The sequence below is a fragment of the Aulonocara sp. 'chitande type north' Nkhata Bay genome, linkage group LG20, assembly GCF_057382095.1.
Source record: "Aulonocara sp. 'chitande type north' Nkhata Bay isolate Kocher_YH1m ecotype deep benthic linkage group LG20, A_spYH_male_GT1.1, whole genome shotgun sequence".
Classification (NCBI taxonomy): Eukaryota; Metazoa; Chordata; class Actinopteri; order Cichliformes; family Cichlidae; genus Aulonocara; species Aulonocara sp. 'chitande type north' Nkhata Bay.
In genome coordinates this window covers 5,168,063-5,191,445 of record NC_141363.1, presented here as the reverse complement: position 1 = coordinate 5,191,445, position 23,383 = coordinate 5,168,063, and the positions used below count along the sequence as shown (strand labels likewise).

At 40.4% G+C, this 23,383-nt stretch overlaps 1 protein-coding gene across 30 annotated transcripts in view; it reads right to left on the bottom strand.

The window, feature by feature from the left end:
* Positions 1-23,383, bottom strand: part of kif1b (kinesin family member 1B) — a 67,639-nt gene that overhangs the window by 17,228 nt on the left and 27,028 nt on the right. For 5 of the 30 annotated variants that reach the window (XM_086278159.1, XM_086278163.1, XM_086278176.1 and 2 more), the window contains exons 3-28: positions 21,934-22,010; positions 21,658-21,837; positions 20,949-21,017; positions 20,379-20,557; positions 19,604-19,715; positions 18,510-18,587; positions 18,332-18,397; positions 18,133-18,150; positions 17,717-17,792; positions 17,247-17,325; positions 17,022-17,164; positions 16,362-16,403; positions 15,818-15,892; positions 14,541-14,752; positions 13,058-13,137; positions 12,111-12,186; positions 11,878-11,931; positions 11,367-11,414; positions 11,039-11,118; positions 10,622-10,728; positions 10,221-10,304; positions 9,881-10,061; positions 9,700-9,772; positions 2,751-2,856; positions 2,568-2,585; positions 1,522-1,670 (exon numbers count right to left, since the gene is read on the bottom strand). In XM_086278159.1, coding sequence (XP_086134285.1) covers positions 1,522-1,670; positions 2,568-2,585; positions 2,751-2,856; positions 9,700-9,772; positions 9,881-10,061; positions 10,221-10,304; positions 10,622-10,728; positions 11,039-11,118; positions 11,367-11,414; positions 11,878-11,931; positions 12,111-12,186; positions 13,058-13,137; positions 14,541-14,752; positions 15,818-15,892; positions 16,362-16,403; positions 17,022-17,164; positions 17,247-17,325; positions 17,717-17,792; positions 18,133-18,150; positions 18,332-18,397; positions 18,510-18,587; positions 19,604-19,715; positions 20,379-20,557; positions 20,949-21,017; positions 21,658-21,837; positions 21,934-22,010 — 2,462 coding nt within the window. The remainder of the gene's footprint in view (positions 1-1,521; positions 1,671-2,567; positions 2,586-2,750; positions 2,857-9,699; positions 9,773-9,880; positions 10,062-10,220; positions 10,305-10,621; positions 10,729-11,038; positions 11,119-11,366; positions 11,415-11,877; positions 11,932-12,110; positions 12,187-13,057; positions 13,138-14,540; positions 14,753-15,817; positions 15,893-16,361; positions 16,404-17,021; positions 17,165-17,246; positions 17,326-17,716; positions 17,793-18,132; positions 18,151-18,331; positions 18,398-18,509; positions 18,588-19,603; positions 19,716-20,378; positions 20,558-20,948; positions 21,018-21,657; positions 21,838-21,933; positions 22,011-23,383) is intronic. The other 25 variants (XM_086278177.1, XM_086278181.1, XM_086278190.1 and 22 more) reach the window with 17 other exon arrangements.

Sequence of the window (23,383 nt, the reverse complement as noted above, 5' to 3'; positions counted from 1 at the left end):
TTAAAAAGGTGAGTTTTGAGTTGTTTTTTAAAAACAACTACCGAGTCCACAGTTATGAGGGAGAGAGTTCCACAGTCTCAGGGCCACAGTGGCAAAAGCTCTGTCACCCTTAGTTCTCATCTTAGTCTGTTTTATAGCAAGTAAGCCCTGATAAGATGACCTCAGGGACCTGCTAGGGACATAGGGCTGTAGCAGATCGGAGATGTAGATCGGTGACAGTCCATCCAAGGCTCCAAATGTCAAGACCAGGATCTTAAAATGTACTCTAAATTCAACAGGAAGCCAGTGTAGCTGAAATAGCAATGGTGTCACATGTGAATACTTGGAGGATTTTATCAACAGCCTAGTTGCAGCGTTTTGCACAACCTGCAGACGATCCAGAGAACCTTTGCTTAGACACATATACATGCATAGTAATGGAATGGCATTGATATACAGCTTTGTTATCTTAGTAACCATTTAAAGTGCTTTAAAGTAAAAGCCACATCTCTAACCTTGAGGCCGATGTCACTGAGATTCAAACTCGGCCGAGACTTTTAGCAGATACACCAATGTTATCAATTTGAAACTGCTACTCTGCATCGTTCTCGAGCTGTCGCATGCACAAACTTGGGTGTCCAGGTAAGATCAAAAGCAGGAACCTTCTTACAGTGAGGCGACACCTTCTTTAACAAGGAGGGTGCCGCCATTTTTATTTATTTTTTTGCTGGTTCTTTAAAATGTATCAATCACATCCAAAGAACACCAGAATGGTCTACTGCTGGCTGCAAGAACTTCCAGTATCTAAAAAAAACTGAAGGCCTGCATCACTTTTAATTTTGTGTTAGCATGCTGCACGCTAATGTGGCCACAATTAGCACTAGCATATAAACATAGAAACATATAAAATAGACAAATAGAATAGCCTTTTATTGTCATTGAACATGTACAACGAAACTGTAGAGGGAAGGGGATGCATAAGAAAAGTCTATGATCACAATACAAGTAATTTCTGAAATGTCAACACCGCTGCATGAAAACATTTTGTACTGAACGAGTCTATCCTCTTTGTGGGCTTTATTGCCAGCCGACAGCTCTCAGATGACTGTTCCCATCTTGATGAAGCTGTATTATATAAACAGGGCTTCTTGAGAGGAGGGCTTTAAATAAATAAGGAGCTAAAATGGAACTTTTCTTTTTACAGAGCTGAAAAAGAGGCGGGGAAACAGCGTATAGTGTAAGGATGATAATATTTTATTTTAACACCAAGTTATCTAAGCACACTCTGCAAACCCCTAAAATCATGCTAGGAACCTGTAAGTCATTATTATATGGAAAATATTTTATGCAGCAACCTTTAAGTCTAAGATCCTCTGACCCATTAACATCATCAGGCGCTTCCCTTGTGACACTCTCCCAGGCCTGAGGGTGTGTCATGTGGGTTTGTGTTTAGGTGTCAGTGAAATACGTAGAAAATGACAGATTATTGCTATGAGGGTGATTCACTTCAAGGTAAATAAAGAGAAATACCAATTCACTTACTTTCTTCTTCAGTTCCACACTGATGGCATTAGCCTCTTTTAGGTAGACGGCATTTCCCCACAGCTGATCTCGAAGGGAGGTGAACTGATGGTACCTCCACTTCCTGAAGGCCCACTGAGCCAGCTCAAACTCATGCTGAGTCCACGGCACTGTGCGGATACAAAAGACAGAGGGGGCGTTATCAAGATAAATACAGCAGTTATTAAACCTTACAAATCAAATAATCATAAAACCCAAAAGGACCATAGCTTTGATTTAGCCCAGCCACAGGTCTATCCTACTTAGCATTAATGCTTGAAATTCAAGAGGATCTCTCAGTTATAGCATTTTGTCAACTTCACTTTAAAGGTAACATTACTTGTAGGCACTGACTGCAGTATCAACAGTTTCCTTTTGAGGCTCTCAAACAGAATTAATGAAAAAAGTTCCAGAAAAGCATGAAACTTACAAACGTATGCGTCAAGAACCAAAACTAAGAGGTTTCTTGTATGAAACTACAATCTGAGCATAAAGGTTTGGTTTTGTCACAATAAACAGAACCCCTTTAAACATGACAGAGCCTGTATTCACATTAGGTTTCATAATGTGCCACCAAGATGGATGAGATTAAGACTAAATTAATTAATGACCCATCGCTGGTTATTACCAGTCTTTCATCCAGACTTAAAATGATGGAACCCAGCACAGAGGCATGCTCTGAAACCTGAAACAGTGATTTAATGACATTTGTCATCACTGGGCTGAATAAGTATGGTCCTTTAGACTTCATAATGATGAGCATTTCTGACCTGGTCTCCCTTGAAGAAAAAAAAAAAAAATCTCAATGGATTTTTTTTGGTTAAACAGAGGTTTAGTAAAAGTAATATATAAATTTATGTAAAACGACATATACCATTAGTAGTATGTTTATTGTGCATGGACTAGAGGATGTACTAGTTTTGAGCTAGTTTTCTGTTAATACCTTCAATGGGTAATTAATGTGGCACTATTAAAATACTTGAATCTGAATGAAAGTGATATTATGGATATGTAAATACTATACGCACATCCAAGGAGTTTAGGCTCTGGACACAAAGTGTGGAAGAAAACAGACACAGTTCATTTATACATTTATATAAAAATAAACACACACACCCACACATATATATCTATATATTATATTTTAGCATTACATGTAGTGTGTACAGGAAAAACAATCATCTTCAGGTCTGAAAATGCATACTACACACCTTCCTCTTCCTCCTCCTCCTCCAACTCTTCTTCATCGGGTGTCTCAGCTACCAGTGAGCGAGTCTCCACCTGTTTCTGAAGCTCCTGCAATTTGCTCTCGTAAACCTGGACACCAACACAGGGAAGAGGAGAGAGAACGTGGAAAACTGTCCATCAGCGGCAACAACAGGTGACGCCAACCCAACGAGGGTTTTATTTGTGAAAAACGAGCACTGAAGACTGTGATTATGAAGCCAAATGATGCGCGCTTCTGGATGTGTAATAGCATTAAACTGGTTTATAGTTATTAGATTGTGAGCCCTACCCTTATATTGTGAATTTCTAGATAAATATGTTGCACATAAGCAATTCATGCATCATTACAAAGGAAAAAATACTGTCCATGAAACTAAGATATTATTAAATCCAGGACTAAAGAGGTTCAATAAAGTTCTAATTATGTGGATCGCTCAGCTCTTCACCAGTACAACAAAGGAGAAACCATCTCCTTTGTAAGTATGTAAGAGCATAAACTGTGGAATACTTTCTATATTGATCAATGAGGAAAAAAAGCATCTGAGAGCAGTGGTATGAGTGGAAGCAGAGAGGTGCTGGTAGAAGCTGAGTCAACTGTAATCCAATGAGGGGCGCCATCATCATCATCAGGACAGGCTGTGTTCCCAATGACCTCATCCTGTTTGTTCACAGTCTTCTGAGAAGACAATGCAGCCTTTTCATTTGTCTGCTGAACTCCTACCAGCAAGCTGACGTCTCCTCGTTTAAGGAGCCCGTGGAAATCCAGCATGAAAGTTTCACCGATCAACTCGAAGCTACAGAGTTTATTAGAAGGACACTTTAAGCACCTTTAACCTGACTGTTGCAAATTATTAACCCTGCACGCTGCCTACATGCAGATTCTACTCTTATTTAGGTTTAGTGGTAGTGGAAAACAAATAACAGCAATATGTAACAAACAACTGCACATGGATCATGTCATTTTATTTCATTTCATTCATACCTTGACAATAAAACACATAGTTGTGGTATATCCTTTATGAAAACCAGTGAACAATACTGTTCAATGTTAATGTGCTCTATCAAGGAGCAACACAACTCGGTACACAGCCACAATGAGGCACTTTATGTGGTTGTAGGTTCAAAAAACACAAGATGTACGACACTCAGACACAGAGACCTAGCATACTTATAAATGCTGATTTCAGAGCTGTACACACGGTGGTTCATTTGATGCTGTACACTGTCCAGCTTACCCGGTCACCATCTGCACCAGAGCTTATGTTAAACAACTTTCTTTTAATAGATTCATCAGGGCTGAGGAAATGTAAGCTACTCCATGCAAAGATAGTCAAACATATGAGGGGAAGGCTGGCTGAATATGTCATGTCATTTGGGTTTTTTTGTTACAGCATAGTAAGGCAGAATTTATACCGTCAAAACTTAAGAGCATTAAAAAGAAAATAAATTCAAATCCCAGGTTTAACAATATGATAGTCCTCAAAGGTCTCGCCCGTCCTGCTGTGAGTGTCGCTGTTTGTCTGAAATAATTTGAAGGCCATCTGATATCTAATGTTAATAATTAATGGGGGTTCTTTTAAAGCTAAAAATGCAGCAGACAACAGGCCGATTAAAAAGGTAGGCAAATACGCACACGCTAAAGCACAGAGGCAAAAACACTGATACAGACTACTGAAGTTATTAACATGGGCAACAGATTTCACAGACCATCACACCCATATCTGTCTTGGTTGTGTGAATATGCAGCTAAAAACAAGGCAGTCCTTAAAAAAAACAAAAATCTCATTTGATATGGACATTTCTCCTGAATACCATTATGCAAACATTTCAAGTCTTTGTCCTGCTTCCAACATTTTTAGGGCGAGTCTTTGGGAACCTTGACAACACTCTGTAGGGCATCCATCTGAAACACAGTGAACTCTGTGCTTACTCAATGAGCCACAAACCTAAAATGTAATTTTAACCAGACTGAGTGCTTCATACAGGAAGAAAATGGGAAGCTATTCAGTGAAACTTTGAAATGGATACAATTTGCATTCACGTACAATCGAGGGTGCTCTCTGTGCTTTTCAGCGTAGTGGTTCTTGTCTTTAGTGAACTCCAAAACTCATGGACATGTTTTAAAACCTTTTTTGGACTTGGTCTGCTTTTAAAACATATTTTTAAAAGAACTTAGTATCTTTAAAAATTAGTGCAGTCAATAACAAATTATGCAGCTTATCCGTGAAGTGAGGAAGTGCAAAACACTGTCATGTAAGTAGTTGGTAGCTACATATTTGAAGGTTTTTTTTTGTTTTTGGTTAAACTGTAAAGTAAAAAGAAAGACAGGAAAAAGTTTGTAATCAAGCAAATAAGATGATTACTAAAAAATGTATAAGTCAGTATGTTATTGATAAAAAGTTAGTTTTGGTTAGTTAAGGTATGAAGCTTCCTTTACAAAATTAATCTGCAAACCTGTCCGTAGGCACTGAATTAAAAGGAAGGCAAAGAAAATACTGAATTGCAAAGGCAGAGCAGGATTAATAGAGTTAGAGCATCTAAAAAGGCACTTTAAAAAAAACCCACTTTCTTTATATGTCAGTCTGTTTAAAAAGGCACACGATTGACTGGTGCTTCAAGTTATTCCTCAAGTGGTCTTTTGATTCCAGATCTAGGCCAATGATGCGTTGTAACAAAATGCTTTGAGGTAAACATGATCGTGCCAAAGACAACTGATTCTCCAATCCTACCGTGCAGCTTAACAGTACGTAGATAAAACACTGGGTGTGTTCTGTTCCTAACGTGGGCACCAACAAAAATGCGTATTGGACACGTCACTATGTTCATGTCACAGTGGCCATTTAAAAAAAAAACAACAAAAAAAACCACAACACTCTACTTTCATCAATACTAAAATGGCAATAATGTAAACTCAGAAATTCGACCGTGAAAGTAATTTGGCAAATCAAAGTGTGATTCATCAACTTGTCACACATGCTGATAAATGAAGAGTAGGCGTGACATGTTAAAAAAAATTATCTGTTGGCTTTGAATCCTTTGAATCCCAGTGACAGTGATGACAATGCACACGATGCACAAAACAAATGATAAAAATGTCATATGATGATACTGATGGTGATAAAATGTCTCTTTTTTTTATATATATTTATATATAATACATACAATACTTGGATCAACCAGTAACACCGATCTAGTGCAATAGTCACAGTCACTTTTTGTCAGAGCTGTTGTGATCTGTAATGTGTTTGCCTACTAAAAGTCTGTCAATCTAGTTCCTCACTCCTCAAGTCCCACTCAGACCGTCGTCTCTCTGCTGGCTTTTAGGTTAGGAGCAGACATTTGCCTGCGCATTCGTGGAGGTGGCTGAAAGTTGACTGGATGGTTAGGATGGTCAGTGTGATGGTAATGCTGGTAACCATTGAAGCCGCCATCGGCATACATTGTGCCGTTATAGTGGCATGGCTGTTGGTGGTGGTGAGGCTGGGGATGTGCTGGCTGGTAGTGGCGGGGCTGGTAGAAAGCCTGCGTATACCTCCTGTTGCTTTCAGACTGCTGCAGTGACTCCATGGAGCCCGAGGGACGCTGACGGTGATTAAAGGAGTTGCTGCGGCCTCGTTCGTGCAGCTGCTGATGTTGGTTGTTCCTATAGTTATGCCTGTGACCCTGGTTTAAACCTTGGTCTGAGTCCTTGCTTCTGCGCTGAACTGATGGGCTTTGCAGCGCTGGAGAGACTTGGATAACTGAAGCAGCCATCTTATCCATCTTATCGCTACACTGTACATCTTCTCCAGCTAGGCTTTCTGCCTCCTCTTCCTGTACAGCTTCTTTGGGCACCTTTAACTCTATAACCTGCTCATCTGTAATTATGATATGAGTACCCGGGCTCCACGAGTTACGGTGCTTTGGATTACTTTTGAAGGGGAAGCGTAATTTACGGTCTTCTGGTGGTATAAAGCGATGAGGCCCGGGATGCCGGCGGAGCTGCTTGGAGATCTCTTGTTGCTGTAGATTCTTGAGGCGCAGCTGCTCTTGACGCATCCAGCGCATGTGGCCTCGCTTTAGCGTTGAATCATCTGCCATACTTTGGCCTGTTAGTGAATCTGCATCTTCTTCGTCAGGCTTTTCAGGCACAGGTAGTTTTCCTTCCTGAGGGCTTGGAGTTCTTGCTTCACAAGTAGAGGGACCTACAATGGGAGGCTTTTCTTGGCCCTCTGGGGTTATGAGCGGTAGGACCTTTTCCATTTTAACCATCTTATTCCTGAGGGCACGGATCTCCTCATCCTTCATGTTATTCTGTTTCTTCACCTCCTGCAGGATGTCCTCGAGTTTATCAATGTGCACTTTTAGTTCGTCCATAACAACTCCTCCGGGTCGAGACCCATTGGTCATGACATCCTCAATGCGCTCGTCACCAACCCCTACAGTGTCCCAAACATCCCGAGCCACCGCCCTCCACGAGTCCCGCTCGTTGGGGTCCTTCTTGCCATAGCTAGCGCAAAGCTCCTTCATCTTTACAATAGCCAAAGCCTCGATTTCCTGCCGTGTGTGACGGAAGTCATTGAGCGCCACTTCGTAGCAGATTTCTTTGACTGCCTGGATCTTCAGGTCAGAGATGGTGACCCACTTAGAGTCCTTGGTGATGCGGCGCCGCTGAGGGATCTGGTACATTTTCACTGGCTCTCTTCTTTTCCCACTGCTGGGTAATCCACACTTTTTCACTATGGTTTGGAGCTTGCTGGGAGGTAGCTTTTCCCTCAGGGAAGTGATCAGTCTCCAGCTCTCTTCGCAAGACCTCTTATCTGAGTCATCCCCACTATCAGAGTCTCCATCCTTAAGAAAACAACACAGGACACAAACCAGATGGGTCCCCCCCAAAAAAAGGAGAAATTACAATGGGAAATCAGGGAGAGGATGAAAAGATGGCTTTTAAAAAAGAAAAAAAGAAAAGAATGAACATATAAATATGCAACAAGGGAACACCAACCACGAGTCAAAGTTATATCAGAAGATTACGTTCTGTCTTAAGCGCAGACAGCATTTCCAAATTCTGGATTTTTAACCAAAAGTGACAATTACACTAATATTAGAAACACTTTGCATACATCATTATTATACAAGATGTATGGCAACATGCAAGATTATTTTTAAAGTTATGCTGAAAATAAAGCTATAGAAACGGGAAAAATTTATTCACAGAAACAGTGGCTTCCATTGACTTTCTTGTCAGTTTTCCCTCTCTAACTTCTCCACCGAAACGGCGCTGTGGATATAAATTCATGTTCAACACAACACTCGCTAAAACTTTTTATATGTCTGAAATGGATGTGTCCTTTTTGGACCTTATTGTTCCCAGTGTTGCATATTGATATTAAAGGTAAAGCATGTCTATCATGATTAGAAAGAAAATATCAATAGATGATAGTTGCTGATTGGAGCACATCTGTACTGTTTTGTGATATTCCTCTTCTTAGTGGAAAATTTTGTGAGCTGGATCCCAAACATGCTACAGCAGCATGCATGTAGATGAATTCTGGAGCTTTCCCCCTTTAGTCCAGAAGGTTTGAGTGGCTTTAGTATTAGTGGTAAGTTAGCAGACAGTGTTCTTGCAGTTGATCAGAAAGCCAGTAGAGAGAGGAGATGCAGAAGTGCGGATAAGTGTTAATCCACTACAAGAAAGTTGTTAGTTGGAGGGGAAAAAAAAAAAAAAAAATGCAGTTTCTCATTTTTTTGGAGACAGCATACATTACAGATCACAACCAGTAGAGATCATTTCGATTGTGTGTATGAGACTGTACGTATCTTTGGGAAGAATTGGACATGTTATGTCCCTGGGAGTCTGAACCCTCTGTGTGTAATTCTGCACATATAAAACCACCAGGATGTGAACGAGGCCCCGTGATTCACTGAGTTAACTGTGAGCAGTGGTAACTGTTGTTCAGTCGTGCCCTCACAGATGCCAAAGAAGTCAATGAGAAACCACATTGTCACTATCTGTCAAAAACTACAGCAGAAATTGTTGTTATCACAATGCATTGTACATATCAGCAACTGCATTGAAGAGATGAAACTCAGGACAAAACAGAGTAAGAAAACTAGAGTAGAAATCTAATCCAAGCAAATCAACAGCCACTTCAGAGTTGACCAGCTCCGGCAAACACTGCAACTTAGTCCACAACCAGTACTGAATGAGTTAAGAAAACATGCTATTAAAATGAACCATGCAAAAGCAGCGTCACTTTTTAACATGTTTTTCGATGCTGATAAATGCTGAATCGGTTTTAAAGGAAATTTGATCTTCATATCAAATCAATTTTAGCTGCAAGTTGCTGTTTTGCAAGATTCAGATCCACTAAAGAAGACACAAGAAAGGGGAAAACAGGGGTTTGGAAAGGGGAAAGCTTTACAGTCTAATTCTTGCTCAATCAAGCTGCTACAGAAAAAATAAATAAATTGTTGAACACAAGAGGACAGCCAGTAAAAGCTTATCCGTCTCAAACCAGAAAAACTTCCATGCAAAAAGAACAGACATGCGCTAGGAGTAAAAGTGTGATTCACACATAAACATCTCAAAGTGTCAGAGCTCGGAGTGAGAATTAGTACTAGTGAGATTTAAAAGGACCAAATGAAACCACCATCCAAAGAAACAAGCTGTCAAATTGTAACTGATCGTAGCTTTGGAGATACTTTTACTTTGAAATCCACGAGAGATAGCCTGAAGTACATCAAAAATCACACAAAATATCCCAAACTAACACGTTCACTCAATAGGCTGCTTCTAGTAGCGATTTCATTAACTTTAACAAAAGGAAGAACTGACATTACAGCTCCTTTTACACCCACTCTGCACTTATTACTAACTGGTTTAAAACATCTTTGATAACAAAAAACAGAGTGAGTTCTTTAAATTCACAAAAGGGGCTTATTTGAACTCACCAGTCGCTGCTGCTCCAGAAGCTGATCGGCTTCTTCCTTCTCTTTTTTGTACAAGATTTCCATCTCAGTGAGTCTACACAGCAGAGTAAAATAAAAGTTTTGAAACACATCAAACAATCCACATTTAATGCCACACAACTACTCGCATATTTAAAATAAATGAACGTCATAGATTGCATACCTTTTCTCCATTTCCTGCTTCATGTCAATGCCCTGTTTCTCCAGGAGTTCTCTCTGAGCAAATGTCCAATCAACGGGCTCCACGGGGGTTTCGGCCGATGGCGTCTTCTCCCTTTCAGCTCTGGCCTGCTCTGGGTGGTTGAACCGGAACACGTGGTTCTTTCCCATAATGATGCGATTGCCTTAGAGAAGGCAGCACAAGCATGAAAGAAATTTCTTAAACGCTACAGGTCATAAATACATTTCATAATTTGGGCATTAAGAAATTAGTTACATCATATCTGCTTACAGACATCACACAAATGTTCACAGTTTGTATAGAAAACTTTCTACACACATACCTGAACGAAGCTGGATCGAGTCCTCAACACGCTTGCCGTTGACGTAGGTCTCCGATCCCTCGCAGGGCACCAGCATGACAATAACTTTAGCAAAAACAAACCAATCGCAAATCAATCATTCTGAATGACTCATCACCATTCAAAAAAAACAAACAAACAAACAAACAAACAAAAAAAAAAAACCAAAAAGAAAAACCCACAAATACGTCACCCATTAGATGTAGTCTATATATTTATATACTCGTTTCATCCGTTCAAAAAAAAAAAGAAAAAAAAAAAAGGTTTCGTTTGTATGTGTTTAGGTGTTTTTAAAATCACACTATAAACATCTTGCTCAACTTAATTTAGCACACATTCAATACAAACACCTCCAAACACCAGCAGCCAGTATTATGTCTCACCATCTCCATTTGCATTCCTTTCGCTGCGGAAGTAGCAGTGTTCTTCCTTGATATGAGCACCGCTTAAAACAATGTCCTGTCTTCTCTCTGCGTCGGCCTGACCCACTCTGAAACAATCACAGAAGCCAGTTTGAGAGACTGCATACTGCTATACACATGCATTGTCAGCCATTTGTGCAAAAATGTACAGTTAGTGTTTCTGTAAGTTGAAATGTAACAACTGACTCAACAGAAAGAGTCTATACAGGGTACCAACAGGACAAAGAGGTGACATAAACAAAAGCAAAATGTATTCATTAGCAGATTTTAAGCCTGATCATAAAAAGACCCAGTAGTTTTCCAGACAACCTTGCCTGGGAGAGTTGCCAGAACTTTCCAAATCCACTGCGGCAGGGTCATTATTCGGGTTTAGGTTACCTTGTAATTCCGTCTTTGATGTAGTAGAGCAGACACTCAGACATGAGAGGATCCTCATTCAGGTTAACCAGGTGTGGGGTCTACAGATAAACACATGAAGCAGACAGTTTACCACAAAAACATTTCTAGAATTTCGCTGCTTTAATCAACATTCATAAGTGCAGAAACTGCCCCTGATGCTAGGATATTTTCATATCAAACAAATGCTTCTGTCTGCAAATGTAGACAGAAGCGGTCACATCAACACTGTCCTGACAACTCTGGAGTCTTATATTTCACAGAACTACTTCAAAAAGGATCCTGCAAGCTATTCCTCCAAAACACCAACCTTTTTAGGTGAGAATACCCCGTTAAAGTCTGCATAGAGATCGCAAGGCTAACCCGTGGAGCAGTGAGTGAAAGGAGAGAAAAGAAATTATGGAAGACAATCGGATGTGAACAAAGGACACACACACACACACACACACACACACACACACACACACACGAAGTGATGACGTGTGTTGTTTCAGGCACTAATGACTCTACTGACAAACAAACATAAACATATCTACCAGTTTTTAAGTCACTGCACTATAGCACTGCCTCTACTTGATGGAGTGAAGGGAACATGCCACTGCTTGTAATTTCATAAGGATCTGATAGCACTGAGAGCATCTACAGGAAAAAAAAAATAAGACTGCAAATGATCCAGCAGAGTAAAAGTACAAAACAATGAGCAGAAAAAGTGTAGATCTGGACCATGCACATAAAATGTCTATTAAAGACTAAACTGTCTAAAGTGGGGCTATTTCTAATGCGGGAAATGTAGTTCTGCCAGCTTATTTGGTTAAACAAACCTTTTTGGTGGCAAAACAATCAAAAGGCTCGTCAAATGGCCCTTCATCGCTAAGCTGAGTATGTGAAGGAAGCAAATAAGAAGTGGAAAGAAAGACAGAATGATAAAGAAAAAAACCCCAGGAAGGGTTCTCATGGAAAAAGACAGTGAGGTAAAGTGAAGTGATGGAGGAAGGATGTGCTTCACCACCAGTGGGAATGTTGACACTGTGCGCTCCCACCCAGTCTGTCATACCTTTTTAGGAGAGAATACACCCAAAGTGCCTCCATCTTCACGGATTGCCACGCCCATCTCTGCAAGCAAAGCCTCCCTGAAATACAGCCAAAAAAACATTTGTACACTCAGTGAAAGCATTCGTTATTGGTCTTTTATTCTTGCTGCAACATACACTGTGTGCACTTCTTTTTTCCCCACTAAAGATCGTTTGTGCTGGTAACTCGAAGAGGATGAGAACCGATGGTGTGCAACGTTGGAGTAAGTGATTTGTAGCATGACAACCGGCTGAGAATGGCACCAGTTAGACTCTATGGACAGACGGTAGCATGGTTGATGTCTGAGAGGGGTGTTTGTGCAGCCGAGTGTGACGACAAAGGAGGACAGTGAAATGGACAGAACTAGTGCAGAGATGGAAAAAAAGGTGGGAGAGAAAAGTAAAACAGACAGCACAGAGGGATGAAGAGAGAGAGTAAAGTACTAGGGGAAAACTAAAGGTTTGGTTACAGTTCTTAAGATGTGATATTTGACAGTGTTGAAAATTAATTGTGCTCATAGAGAGAGGGGGATAGATAAATCATGACCAACAAAGAGGGAGAAGACAAGAATATCCTATACAAAAAAAGGGGGGTAATAGTCACATTTAGCCACACATGCTGAGTAACAAACAAACAAAGCTTCAGAGAGCTAGAATGAGAAGGAACGTGGCCAATCACAGCATCAGGTGGGAGTGAACGTCAAATTGCAGATAATGGATGACAGACATCCCTCTATGTGACGTCTGAGAGGTGTGTCGGGGGAAGTTTCCAATGCTATCAGAGCATTTGACACACAGTTGAGACAGACCGCACACCCCTTTAAGACTGACAGGATGCAATGAGGAAGACTTTAATGCACACGTTGGACAGACACCTTCCCCCTCGGGAAATAAAGATGGAAATGAACAAACACTGTCTGCCTGTACTGACCTCTCCATGCGGATTGCCTCAGTCTTTCGCAGTTTCTCCTCCCAGGTTTCATTGAGCTCAGCAATGATCTTTTCTGATTCCTGAACAAAGGGGAAATTATGAGAAAAACCAAACCGGTGTAATATAAAAGTAACTATTAGCAGTGTATTGGAGGCAGGAACAAGCGCACCAACCTGGATTTGGGAGATTACCTTTGCCTCATCACTGTCAAATGTTTATGTGTAATGTTTATACTTTCCCTTCACAAAATAAACTTGTATATTCAACGTGATTATGACTTATTTTCTTGCGTTTAGATTCCCAAAAATAGTTTCAGCACTGATAGAGAACGCTGTTCCTAACTATTAAAGCCTAAAGCTGATAAGACTGAATCTATTTTGGTCTGATTTCCACCGTATTTGCGTTGGTGCTTGACGTCATTGGATGACAGACGGGACCGGGCACCACGGTTGCCATGGAAACTGCAGCTCCTCATGGCTGTGGATGTTGCAATCTTATGTGCTACCCTATCTACAGAGTGTGAGAGACTGCTGTGAGTGGGAGGCATATAAGGCTCGGTAGCTGCGTGACGACCGATACGCAAGGCAGGGTTTTAATAAAGGCTGTATGTGGCGTAAAATTAAACAGCCATCTTAACGTTAAACAAATATATTGAATAAGTTACAGTTTCTCCCTTTTTATCTTATTTCACGTTACTGTGAATTTCTTGACTTCTAATAAATTTTGTATATTTAATCATAAAAAATAAAGCTGCATCTCTACATTTATATACACTGTGGATAAAATACACTTTTTAACAATTAAAAACAAGCCTGTTGTCCCGTGTGGCATTGAAAAAGTCCGCAATTACTTTATTATTTTTGCCATATTAACCATGAAACCAGCAGTTAAGACCAATAGTTGTTTTTTTTTTTCTTTTCTTCAAGCCTCTATTGGTTAGAGCAGAGGTGTCAAACATAAGGTCCAGGGGCCAGAATTGGCCCAGCAAAGGCTCCAAAACCGCCCTACTAATAAAGACGTCCCTCAACGATATTCAAACAGAAAATTTTCTGTGATTTAAGAAAAACTTTCGTTTTATAATTACAGGATAGTCTGGGCAGTAACTGAACTTTTGATTTTTTTATTTTACGCATTTATTTCTTACAATTTAAGTCCAGAGTTTTGCTGACAGACTTATTTTCCTACAGTTACATTACTCCTTTATGTAGGAAAACTTAGATATTGTTGAAATTATATTTATTTTTCTTATAATTGCATATCTCAGCAAATAAATACATAGTTGTAAATGTCTTATTCCACTAACAGAAAGAGGAGTTCCACTTAAGATCAAAGCTCTGTATGTGGGCCAGGGTATAAAATGAGATATCTGGGATACACCTTTAAGTGGCCGGAGTAGGAAGATGGCTGCGGGACTTTTAACTTTCCTAACAACAAACAGTCAGTGTGATTTTAAAAGTGCTGCATACACCATTGTCTGCTTTACCTTGAGTCTTTCAATGGCCTCCTCCCCTCCAGGCGTGGACATGATTCGCTCTTGGATGCTGGTGACTGACTGAAGGCCCCCCTGGCTGCACAGCGAGCCAGAAGACGGCGAGGCTGTCAGGGAACCAATAGGGGCTGTGGAGAAATGGCCAGGGCGTTGGTTCTCTGAGGCTATCAAGTATCTATTCTTATTGTTCTGAATGTCTTTGAGGTCTGAGCCAACAACAAGAAAGAGAGAGGGAGAAGGAAGATAACACAGAAAGAGGAGGGATAGGCCAAGAAAGGTTTGAAGGAATAAAACACATAAAAATGGAATAACGAAATACCAAATAGAAAGAAGGAAAGAAAGTAACAGGGGGGGGGGCAGATGGGGAAAGAGAAAGGACAAAGGGGAGGAAAGACCAATGTAAGACACACATTTTACGTTGTAGGGTTTAGACAAACACCCAGCATGATAGTCAGCTACAGACAGCAGCAGTTTTCACTCCAGGCAGTTACGCTCCAACTCATCATCTTCCAGAGAAAACGCATTAGATTTCAGCCTTTAATAACCAGTTTAAAGGGCGGCTTTTATGGTGGTCACAATTACAGTGGAGAGCAATTAACTCTGAGCTCTTAATTTGTAGTATGTTTGGAAGAAATAGGGAGGTGTCACTTTGTTGCTTCTGTGTATGTGTGAACGAGGGTGAACACACTGTGTGAAAACTGCTATCACGAGTATCGGCTACAGGATGGGAGGGAGATGGAGACTGCAAGAAGGTCCAGCAGGAGGACAGAGGAGAGACGTGGACACATGCTGGCAAAGAAAGTTCAGCCTGGAGTTGATTAGATTAATTCACAGCACACGCGCCATACGCACACAGCATCCGCCATAACAAAAGCCACAGCAGCCTCACTCAAAGGTCAGGTAGCTCATGTCAATATAATGACCTCAAGGGCCTCTGAGGCAACACACAAGTGAGCTCTTTAAGGACCAAACTAAATCAAAGTGATATTAGAAAAGGGTAAATATTCTGGGGGATGATGACTTTCTTGAGATATGGGCTTTTTTTCTCCAAAAACACACCCAACTATAGCTTGAGCTAGTTAACTATTTGCCCTGCACATCAGATGGTGCAGAAACATTTTTAAGGTTAAGATGTTAGGGATGCTTGAGAATACAACAGAAAGCACACTAGCAAACTAGTCACTCTACTAACTACTAAAGTGCACAAAGTTAGTCAAATCTTTACACAAACACCTCTGGTGCCTCTATATAGAAATACAAAAATTAAGCACCTTTCCGTCTGTAGCTCTGAGCCTCAGTTTGAGAACTCAGAAGGGGCATTTTAAAGCTTTGGGCACCGTCACCTGCTGGGGATGATTAGTGAAAGAAAACAAAATAAAAAGCAGAACGAATAACCGGGATTAAAATAAGCTTAAAGAGTGCGAGTCATAGGTAGTGAGACATTATTATGAAACGATGCATTTGCATTTTGAGGCCAGGGAAAACTAAAGGGCTACTCTAAAATGGATCTGAGCCTGTAAGTAGCTGCCTCCCCCCCTGTCATTCTGAAAAACGTAACAAAAAAATAACAATAAAGCGCAAAGCATGCTAACCTACTGCCATGCTTACTCTTGCCAGTTATAAGAACACCTATGGAAACCTTGCATTTCTGGGACTCTATTAAGCTTTTGCTTTTTTTTAAAAAAAACAAAGGCACTTACATGCAAAGCTGGTAGCAGATTCAATATACAGGTAATGGGGTTCATAAGCAATGTTAGCTACTATAATTAGGGCAAATAGTGATATACAGTGCAAGTCTACCACACATATACACACATTTGATTCCACTTCCTGGACAATCATCCCCCATAGGATCAACTGAGGGGAAGCAGGAAAAGATGAGAAGGGTCAGAGGTCAGCACCAGTAGAATAGGAGGAACAGATATTTTTTATGTTGTTTTTTTTGGGGGGGCTGGATAAACAATAACAAAGCTGAGAAGAAACGTCACGATATGTTTTGCTAAGTGCTACGCTATTAGACGTGATCTATGCAGGCATTAGCAAGTAGTCAGGTTATTCATCACTTCAGCTATTAGAAGTCATTAATGGGTATATTATGTATCTAATTGACAAGGCTATGAGCCATTACTCCTGCATATAGCAAATGATATTTTAGTGCAGTTTTGAGTGACTACATGTGTTGTCAAACAATCAGTCAAACACATACAACCTTAAATATACTACATATTTGACGTTCTATACATGACTGCACTGAGGCATAATAAACCTTTATTGAGGTAAACTTGTTAAAAGCTGCTTCATTCTTTGTTTTTAGTGATGTACCAGCCACAAGTACAAGCACTGAGATGAAAACGTTAGATGGCTGAGAGTAACGAGACAGTAATGAAGATAGAAGACGTTGCCAGTTTGTGGTGGGCCCTGACAGAGAAGGTCGCTGGCTGCAGATACGACCAGCTGAGACAGCATAAAACTCACTGTCCAGAATGTCTCCCAGGCCCTGGGCACGGAGCAGTTCCTTCAGCCGGGCCACTTCATCCTTCAGATCGCGCACCAGCTTATTGTTGGGATCCTCATTGATGACAGCATTGCATTTGATGTTCTTGGCGCGGTCAGCATAGCTAAAAACATAATAAAACAAATAATTTTAAGTGTAATTCAAACAATCACAATCACAATCTTCCTCCAGGACAGAAAGCTTACCGCAGAGTGCTGAGGGTTTCATCGTAGTTTATGTCTGCAGGACTGAGGGCAGCTACCATGGCTGTTCTGGAGTTCCCACCTGATAAAAGATCAGTAGAGATGTCAGATAAGCATTGAGGACCAAACATGACCAAAGGCACATAGAATTTCTATGAAAATACAACACTTTTTAAAAGCTCGTCAAATGAAATACATTTTTTTGTGTAATCAAGAGCTTCATTAGACTAAATCTAAGATACACTGCGCACTTTTTGTGACACGTCTGGACCAAGGAGGTGAGCCGACTATGCTCTTCTTAAAACTTCCTGAGTGCAATGTAGACTATTTCAAGTCTTTTCTTTTTTCAATCCTGACAGCATATTCCATTATGCAAATGGCTCAATTTCTCTGGCTTTTCATACGTAATTTACTGGCAAACCACTATTGTCACATAGTAACGTCAATTAATCAAGTGATACTAATATCCATACCGAGGTTCTCCCTCAGCAGCCATGTCAGAACAGAGTCCCTGTATGGGATGAAATCACTCTTCTTCTTCTTCTTGCTCTGCGGTAAGCAAAAAATAAATAAATCAATATATGAGTAAAAATGAGCTGATGTAATGATGTACAAATTATGGAAACGACTGGAGGCTGTGCAATATTATGTTGTAATAGAAAAAAAAAAAGATCCTTATGTGTAAGGGTCAATATGTCAGGTAAAATGAGGAGAGAGTTAATTTGACATGCATTTGCTCTTGTGCAGGGATTGAGGGTTTAAGGTTTAAAGTGATAAAACTGATAACAGCTAAATATCTGCAACTTCATTGCTGCACATGACCAAAGGCTGTCAAATCTGTCTCATGGGATGAATGACAGGTTAGTGGTTTAGCTGTGAAAGGGTTTACCTTGCTGGTACAATTATCCTGTGCAAGTAAGCATTACAAGGACAAGAGAAGAGAGAACAGAAGGGCAGACATTACAGCATGCCAGGCTACAAACATGAATTCCTTTTGAAGGTAGGGTCAAGTTGTAGAGGATAAGAGAACGACTGCAAAGAAGGAGGAGGAGAGAAATAAAGGAAATAAAATCAAGTGTAAGACTCACCACTTCAGCCAAGGCAGAGATAACCTTTCCTAACGTGGTGAGAGACTTGTTGATGTTTGCTCCCTCCTGCAAGCACAGACAAAAAACAAAAACAGAATAAAATTACACAGATTTCCAGGTTGTACAAGCCATTTTTTTTAATGTGATTCCAAGGTGTTTGGAAAGATCGGAGTCTTACCTTTAGCCTGGTACCTTTAGCTCCAGTTGAATCTGCTCGCTCACTGCCTGCCAAGTCTACCAGACTAATTTTACTGACCTAAAGGGAGGGAGTAAATGCATTAGATGCATCAGGCCTATAATAATGTGCATTTAATAGGGTGGGTAGAGAAAATAAATAAATAAAATACAGCTCTTAGCTTCACCAATGCCAAATCTAAATTTCTGCATAATGTTGACCACATCAGAAAAAAAGATAGGAGCACAGTGCAGCACTTGGATGATGTACAGACTCCTCATACCAAAGCTACTGCATGACACAGGTTAGCATCTTATGAACAGCCTGGACACAGTAATGAGCTGAGCATCAGCGACAAAGCACGCACTATAAAACTTGACCAGCTCTGGTGAGGTGAAGAAATAGCTCTGTCAGTGTAATCTATTACAAAAGATGTGTTCCATTACTGCAACAGAAACAGCACTGCTGGAGGTATGACGTAAAAAAATGAAAGCTCCACTTTCACTTTATTTATAGTTTTTATGTCAAGGAAAACGTATGCCTGGTGCTCCCGAGCCAAGCAGCAGATTCACACAAATCACATTAGAAAATAATTTATAAAGGAAATCAATGCTAAATGCAAAACTTTTTTGCATTTAGCATTTTTGCATTTAGAAAACAGAGACAAATTCCAGTTTAATGGTTTAAATCCCACCATAAAAATCTGCAGAATGAATTGTTGAACACATTCAAAGCATTTGGGGGCATTCCTGTCAAGTGAGATGGAGCAAGGGTGTAAAATCTAACAGAGTGGCCACATACAATAGGCATTGTTTTCAGTAACATAGCGGTCTTTGTTCCTCCACAGTCTGAGGAAATTCTAAAAGTCAAATCTAAAATGGCTCTCTCTCTTTTTTTTTTCCCCCTGCCTCCTGTGACCACTAACTTCAGGAGACTAAAGGACCAAAGAAAGCTTTTAACCCATTTTTCAGTCTAAATAAAACAGCATAAAGAAATTCATCTCTAACAAACACAAGGAAGGAACTTTAAGTGTATTTGAGTGTGAATGTTTTCCAACTAATTATAAACAAAGAGGGCGACTGTTTTCCTGCTCTGACCTTTTCTGTGGAGAGGTCCGTCTCGCTGTCGTGTTTCCTCTGAGTGAAGACAATGGTGAAAACAGCATGGGACCTGCTGCTTGTCTCGTTCATGTTGGTGGCAGCCACAGTTCTGGAGTTTAGCACATATGGGCACAGTTAGGAAATAAACAGTATGATTTCTGAGCACCTTAATAACCACACAATATTCTTTTAAAGGAAAATTAATTCCTAATTCTTAGTCTTGGCTATTACTAGCGCTATCATCAGTGGGTTTTACACCTATTAGAGTGAAGTAAATCTAAAGGATTACTTTGTGCGGCGGAGGTGGATAATAACGCGAGGACGCCAAACACAAACACATGAGGAGTGCTTAGAGGGATAGTCACAGGGGAGATATGGGCTTTACGTGGCATGTTCTAGAAATAAGCCTTCTAAGTCAGCACAGTGAGATTATGGCAGGGTTCACTCCTCCTCACACGAGCCCTCGTGCACGCGCACATTTCATTGAAAAATACTCATTACCTGCCAGGTCAAGCTTGACATGCGGTTATATTTAAAAAAAAATAAAATAAAAAATTAAGGCGGTAACACAGTGAAGGCTGAGCTGTCTTGCTGTTTAACAATTCAACCCTTGCAAATGAGTCATACAAGAACATTTCCTCAATCAAAGCTAATTTTTATCTTTTATCAACCTGACTGACCGTTGATTATCAGATCACCACAGCTGTCGCCACAACTTTAGCCCCTCCCGCTCCTTCCTGTGATCTCAGCATGATCTCAGGGCTTAGCTCACCTGGCCTTGTTGCCAGCATCCATCAGGTCAGCGATGTCTGTGTAGGAGGTGACAGCTAGCTTGGACAGATCCTCTACATAGGGACCCAACAGCGGGTGTTCTCGGACTCGTAGGTTCCCTTTGTTCTTGGGGTTGAGCAAATCTCGGACGCGCTCGCAGTAGATCTCCATGTAACTGACCTGGAAACAATTTCAGAAGTACAGAGAGTAATTTCAGGTGCTCCAGGTTGAATATATTAAGCTAATATTGTGCAGCTCTGTACAAAGAATATATATTAATGTCACTATTGATATATATAAGAGGAGGTATTTGCATGCATATATTAAGGTCAGAGAACATAAGATATACTTTATTTATCCCAGATTTGGGAAATTATCCGGATCACAATCGCACCTCAACTTCACAGTCACACTTTTGTTTTCCCAATTTTACTGGCAGAGATTTGCAAAGAAAACCATGCAGTATGTGACTGAAGTCTGGGAAATGCTCAGGAAAGAGCAGCGAACACAAAAAGTTGGGGGCAGAGGTGAACCATGAGGACTACAGATACCAAAGAAGAATGATACTCACCTCTACTGAGTAGGAGAGCTCCTCTTTGTTGCCGTCCTCATTGATCTTCTCAAACAGATCTTCACACAGCTGAGTGGCAAAGAAAAAAAGCATTTTAGTTCAAATGACGGCATCCGCAGATATAAAAGAGGCGATAAATAGGTGTGAGATCTGTGGGCTTCTTATAAAGCAAACATTTAAATAGTTATAGCCTGAAAACCTAAAATTGTAAACTTTGGCCAAATGTCATTCACTTTCCACACCGCTCTAAATTGCTTTCAGTGTGGTTGCAGCTTAAAGGACTTAAAGTTGTTTCAGTTCTTCTATTTTAGACTGTTTAAATATTCTGAAAGGTGAATTTAGAAACTTTCTATCCATTAGATCTGACAATCTGATCAAAGGAGGGGAAAGAGCCAGATCAAAGCTTTGGGAGAGGACACCTTTGTCATTACATACATTATTTAAGTGTATAAAAAAAATCTGTTATGCATATATTTTTCAGGCTTTTCATCATAAACAAGGCACTACGTGTAATATTTCCAGAGCTCTGATGGTCTAAGATGTGTACAGAATTAGTAGATTAAATGGACTCAGCAGTTTGCGAGTTGTACTATACATTCAAGGCTCTAAATGAGCAGGAATAGTAAACAGACTACAAGACAAGGGATTGCATTATTTGTCTTAGTCTCTGCAGTGCAGTGAATGGTGAATGAGGTTTTGTTGAACAAACCATGGGAATGATTCCTTCCTGCCCCTCCTCCTGCTTGCCCATCATGGTGTAGGATTTGCCAGCTCCTGTCTGGCCATAAGCAAAGATGCAGACGTTATAACCCTCAAAAGCATGCTGCAGCATTTCCTTTCCAATGTCATTGTACACAAGGTTCTGTGAGGCAAAGCAGGGGTCATCGGGCTGCAATAAAAAGAGAAAAATATATTTAAATATATGTAGCATCACAATAAGATTTGCATATTTTCTTTGCTTTTAGTGATTAGAGTTAAAACTCACAGAGGTATGAGACCAATAGGAGTAATCAAAACTGAAGGTCTTTGCTGGTTCCTTTGGGGCTTTGGGGTTGAGGATAGCTGTGGAGGAGGAACAAAATTAGTAATGGGGTTGATATTTTCTAGATTGAAAGTTGAAGTGACACAAAAACTACTCGCATGTTCTGTTATTTTAAAAAGCTGCCTTTAGTTCGTTTATGATGTCTTCTACAGAATTCTTTAGTTGTGTTTCTTCAACCAAAAGCAGCTTCTGTGCTCAATAATATATATAACCATGCATTCCTCATGTCTTTCCTACATTTCTTTTTAAAGTAAATAAATAAACAAAGACTGTAAATTTAAATTGGAGTTACTAAATAGACCCAAATGATAAGATATATATATATATGTGATCCTGGTTGGCAAATAGCAGCTACCTCAGGTTCCTGTTCCTCAATTAGAGAGATATTTTTGGCAATGCAAGTCACATGAAACAGTGGCAGACTACGAGATGCTGGCTTCTTTTTTTTTTTGAGAACTGCAACTGTTGCAGCAAGCTCTGCCACATATGGTTTATCCTTAACCAGTGTTTTAATCATCATCATTAAGATTTTCATTCAAACTGTCATTTTGTAATGATGTCAAACACCAGCCTACTTCAATCACACCACTTCACCTGCTCTCGCTCAACACTACTCAGCCATTCCCCGTCGCCACATGGACAGTTTTTAATGAACAGAAATCTGCTGCCATGCCTGGCATGTCACACTCCTCAACCATGCTGGTTGGTACTGCCGGTGACAAGTGCACTAGATTTCACACTGGATATGTGACAGGCAGAAAGCGGGATGTTAATTTACTATAAGATAACCACAGAAATCACTCCTCTTAGACAAACTAAACTTTAGGGATTAGAGTTGTTTTGTGCCATGGCTGCAGCAAGAGACTTTGCTCAGGCCAGGCAGACAAATGCATACCACCACCTTTAGAAGTGAGGAGGAAGTGGGAGAGGAAGGAGTGAGAAAGAGGCTAGTGAAAGAAGGGTTTGGAGAGACTAAAATAATGCGAGTGCTCAAGGCCCTAGCAACAGTCCAAACAGATCAACAACAGAAACCGAAGGCAGGACAAAAGGGAAAAAACTATCTGCGCCTTAGTAAGAATGCTACAGTCTGTGAGCGTAAGTATTTAGAGCATTTTCAATCTTTCCAGGGAAGTCTGCAGAAGCAGTCACAAAGGAATAATTAGCGTTGTGTGATGCCCTGTGCTAATGGGCAAATTAAAGCCAGGTTTGGCTCCTCAACATGACGGTGCTTGAGAGGCTTTTGCATCAAGATGTCGCCAGCAGAGTGCCTTGTGTGCTCAGAGGATTTCAGCGCGCTTATCAATAATGCAGGAGATCTGGAGAGTCGGGGATAGCATATCGTCCTCCATGGGTCACAGGCTGACAGAAAAGCACAGCATGTCCTCATGCTATG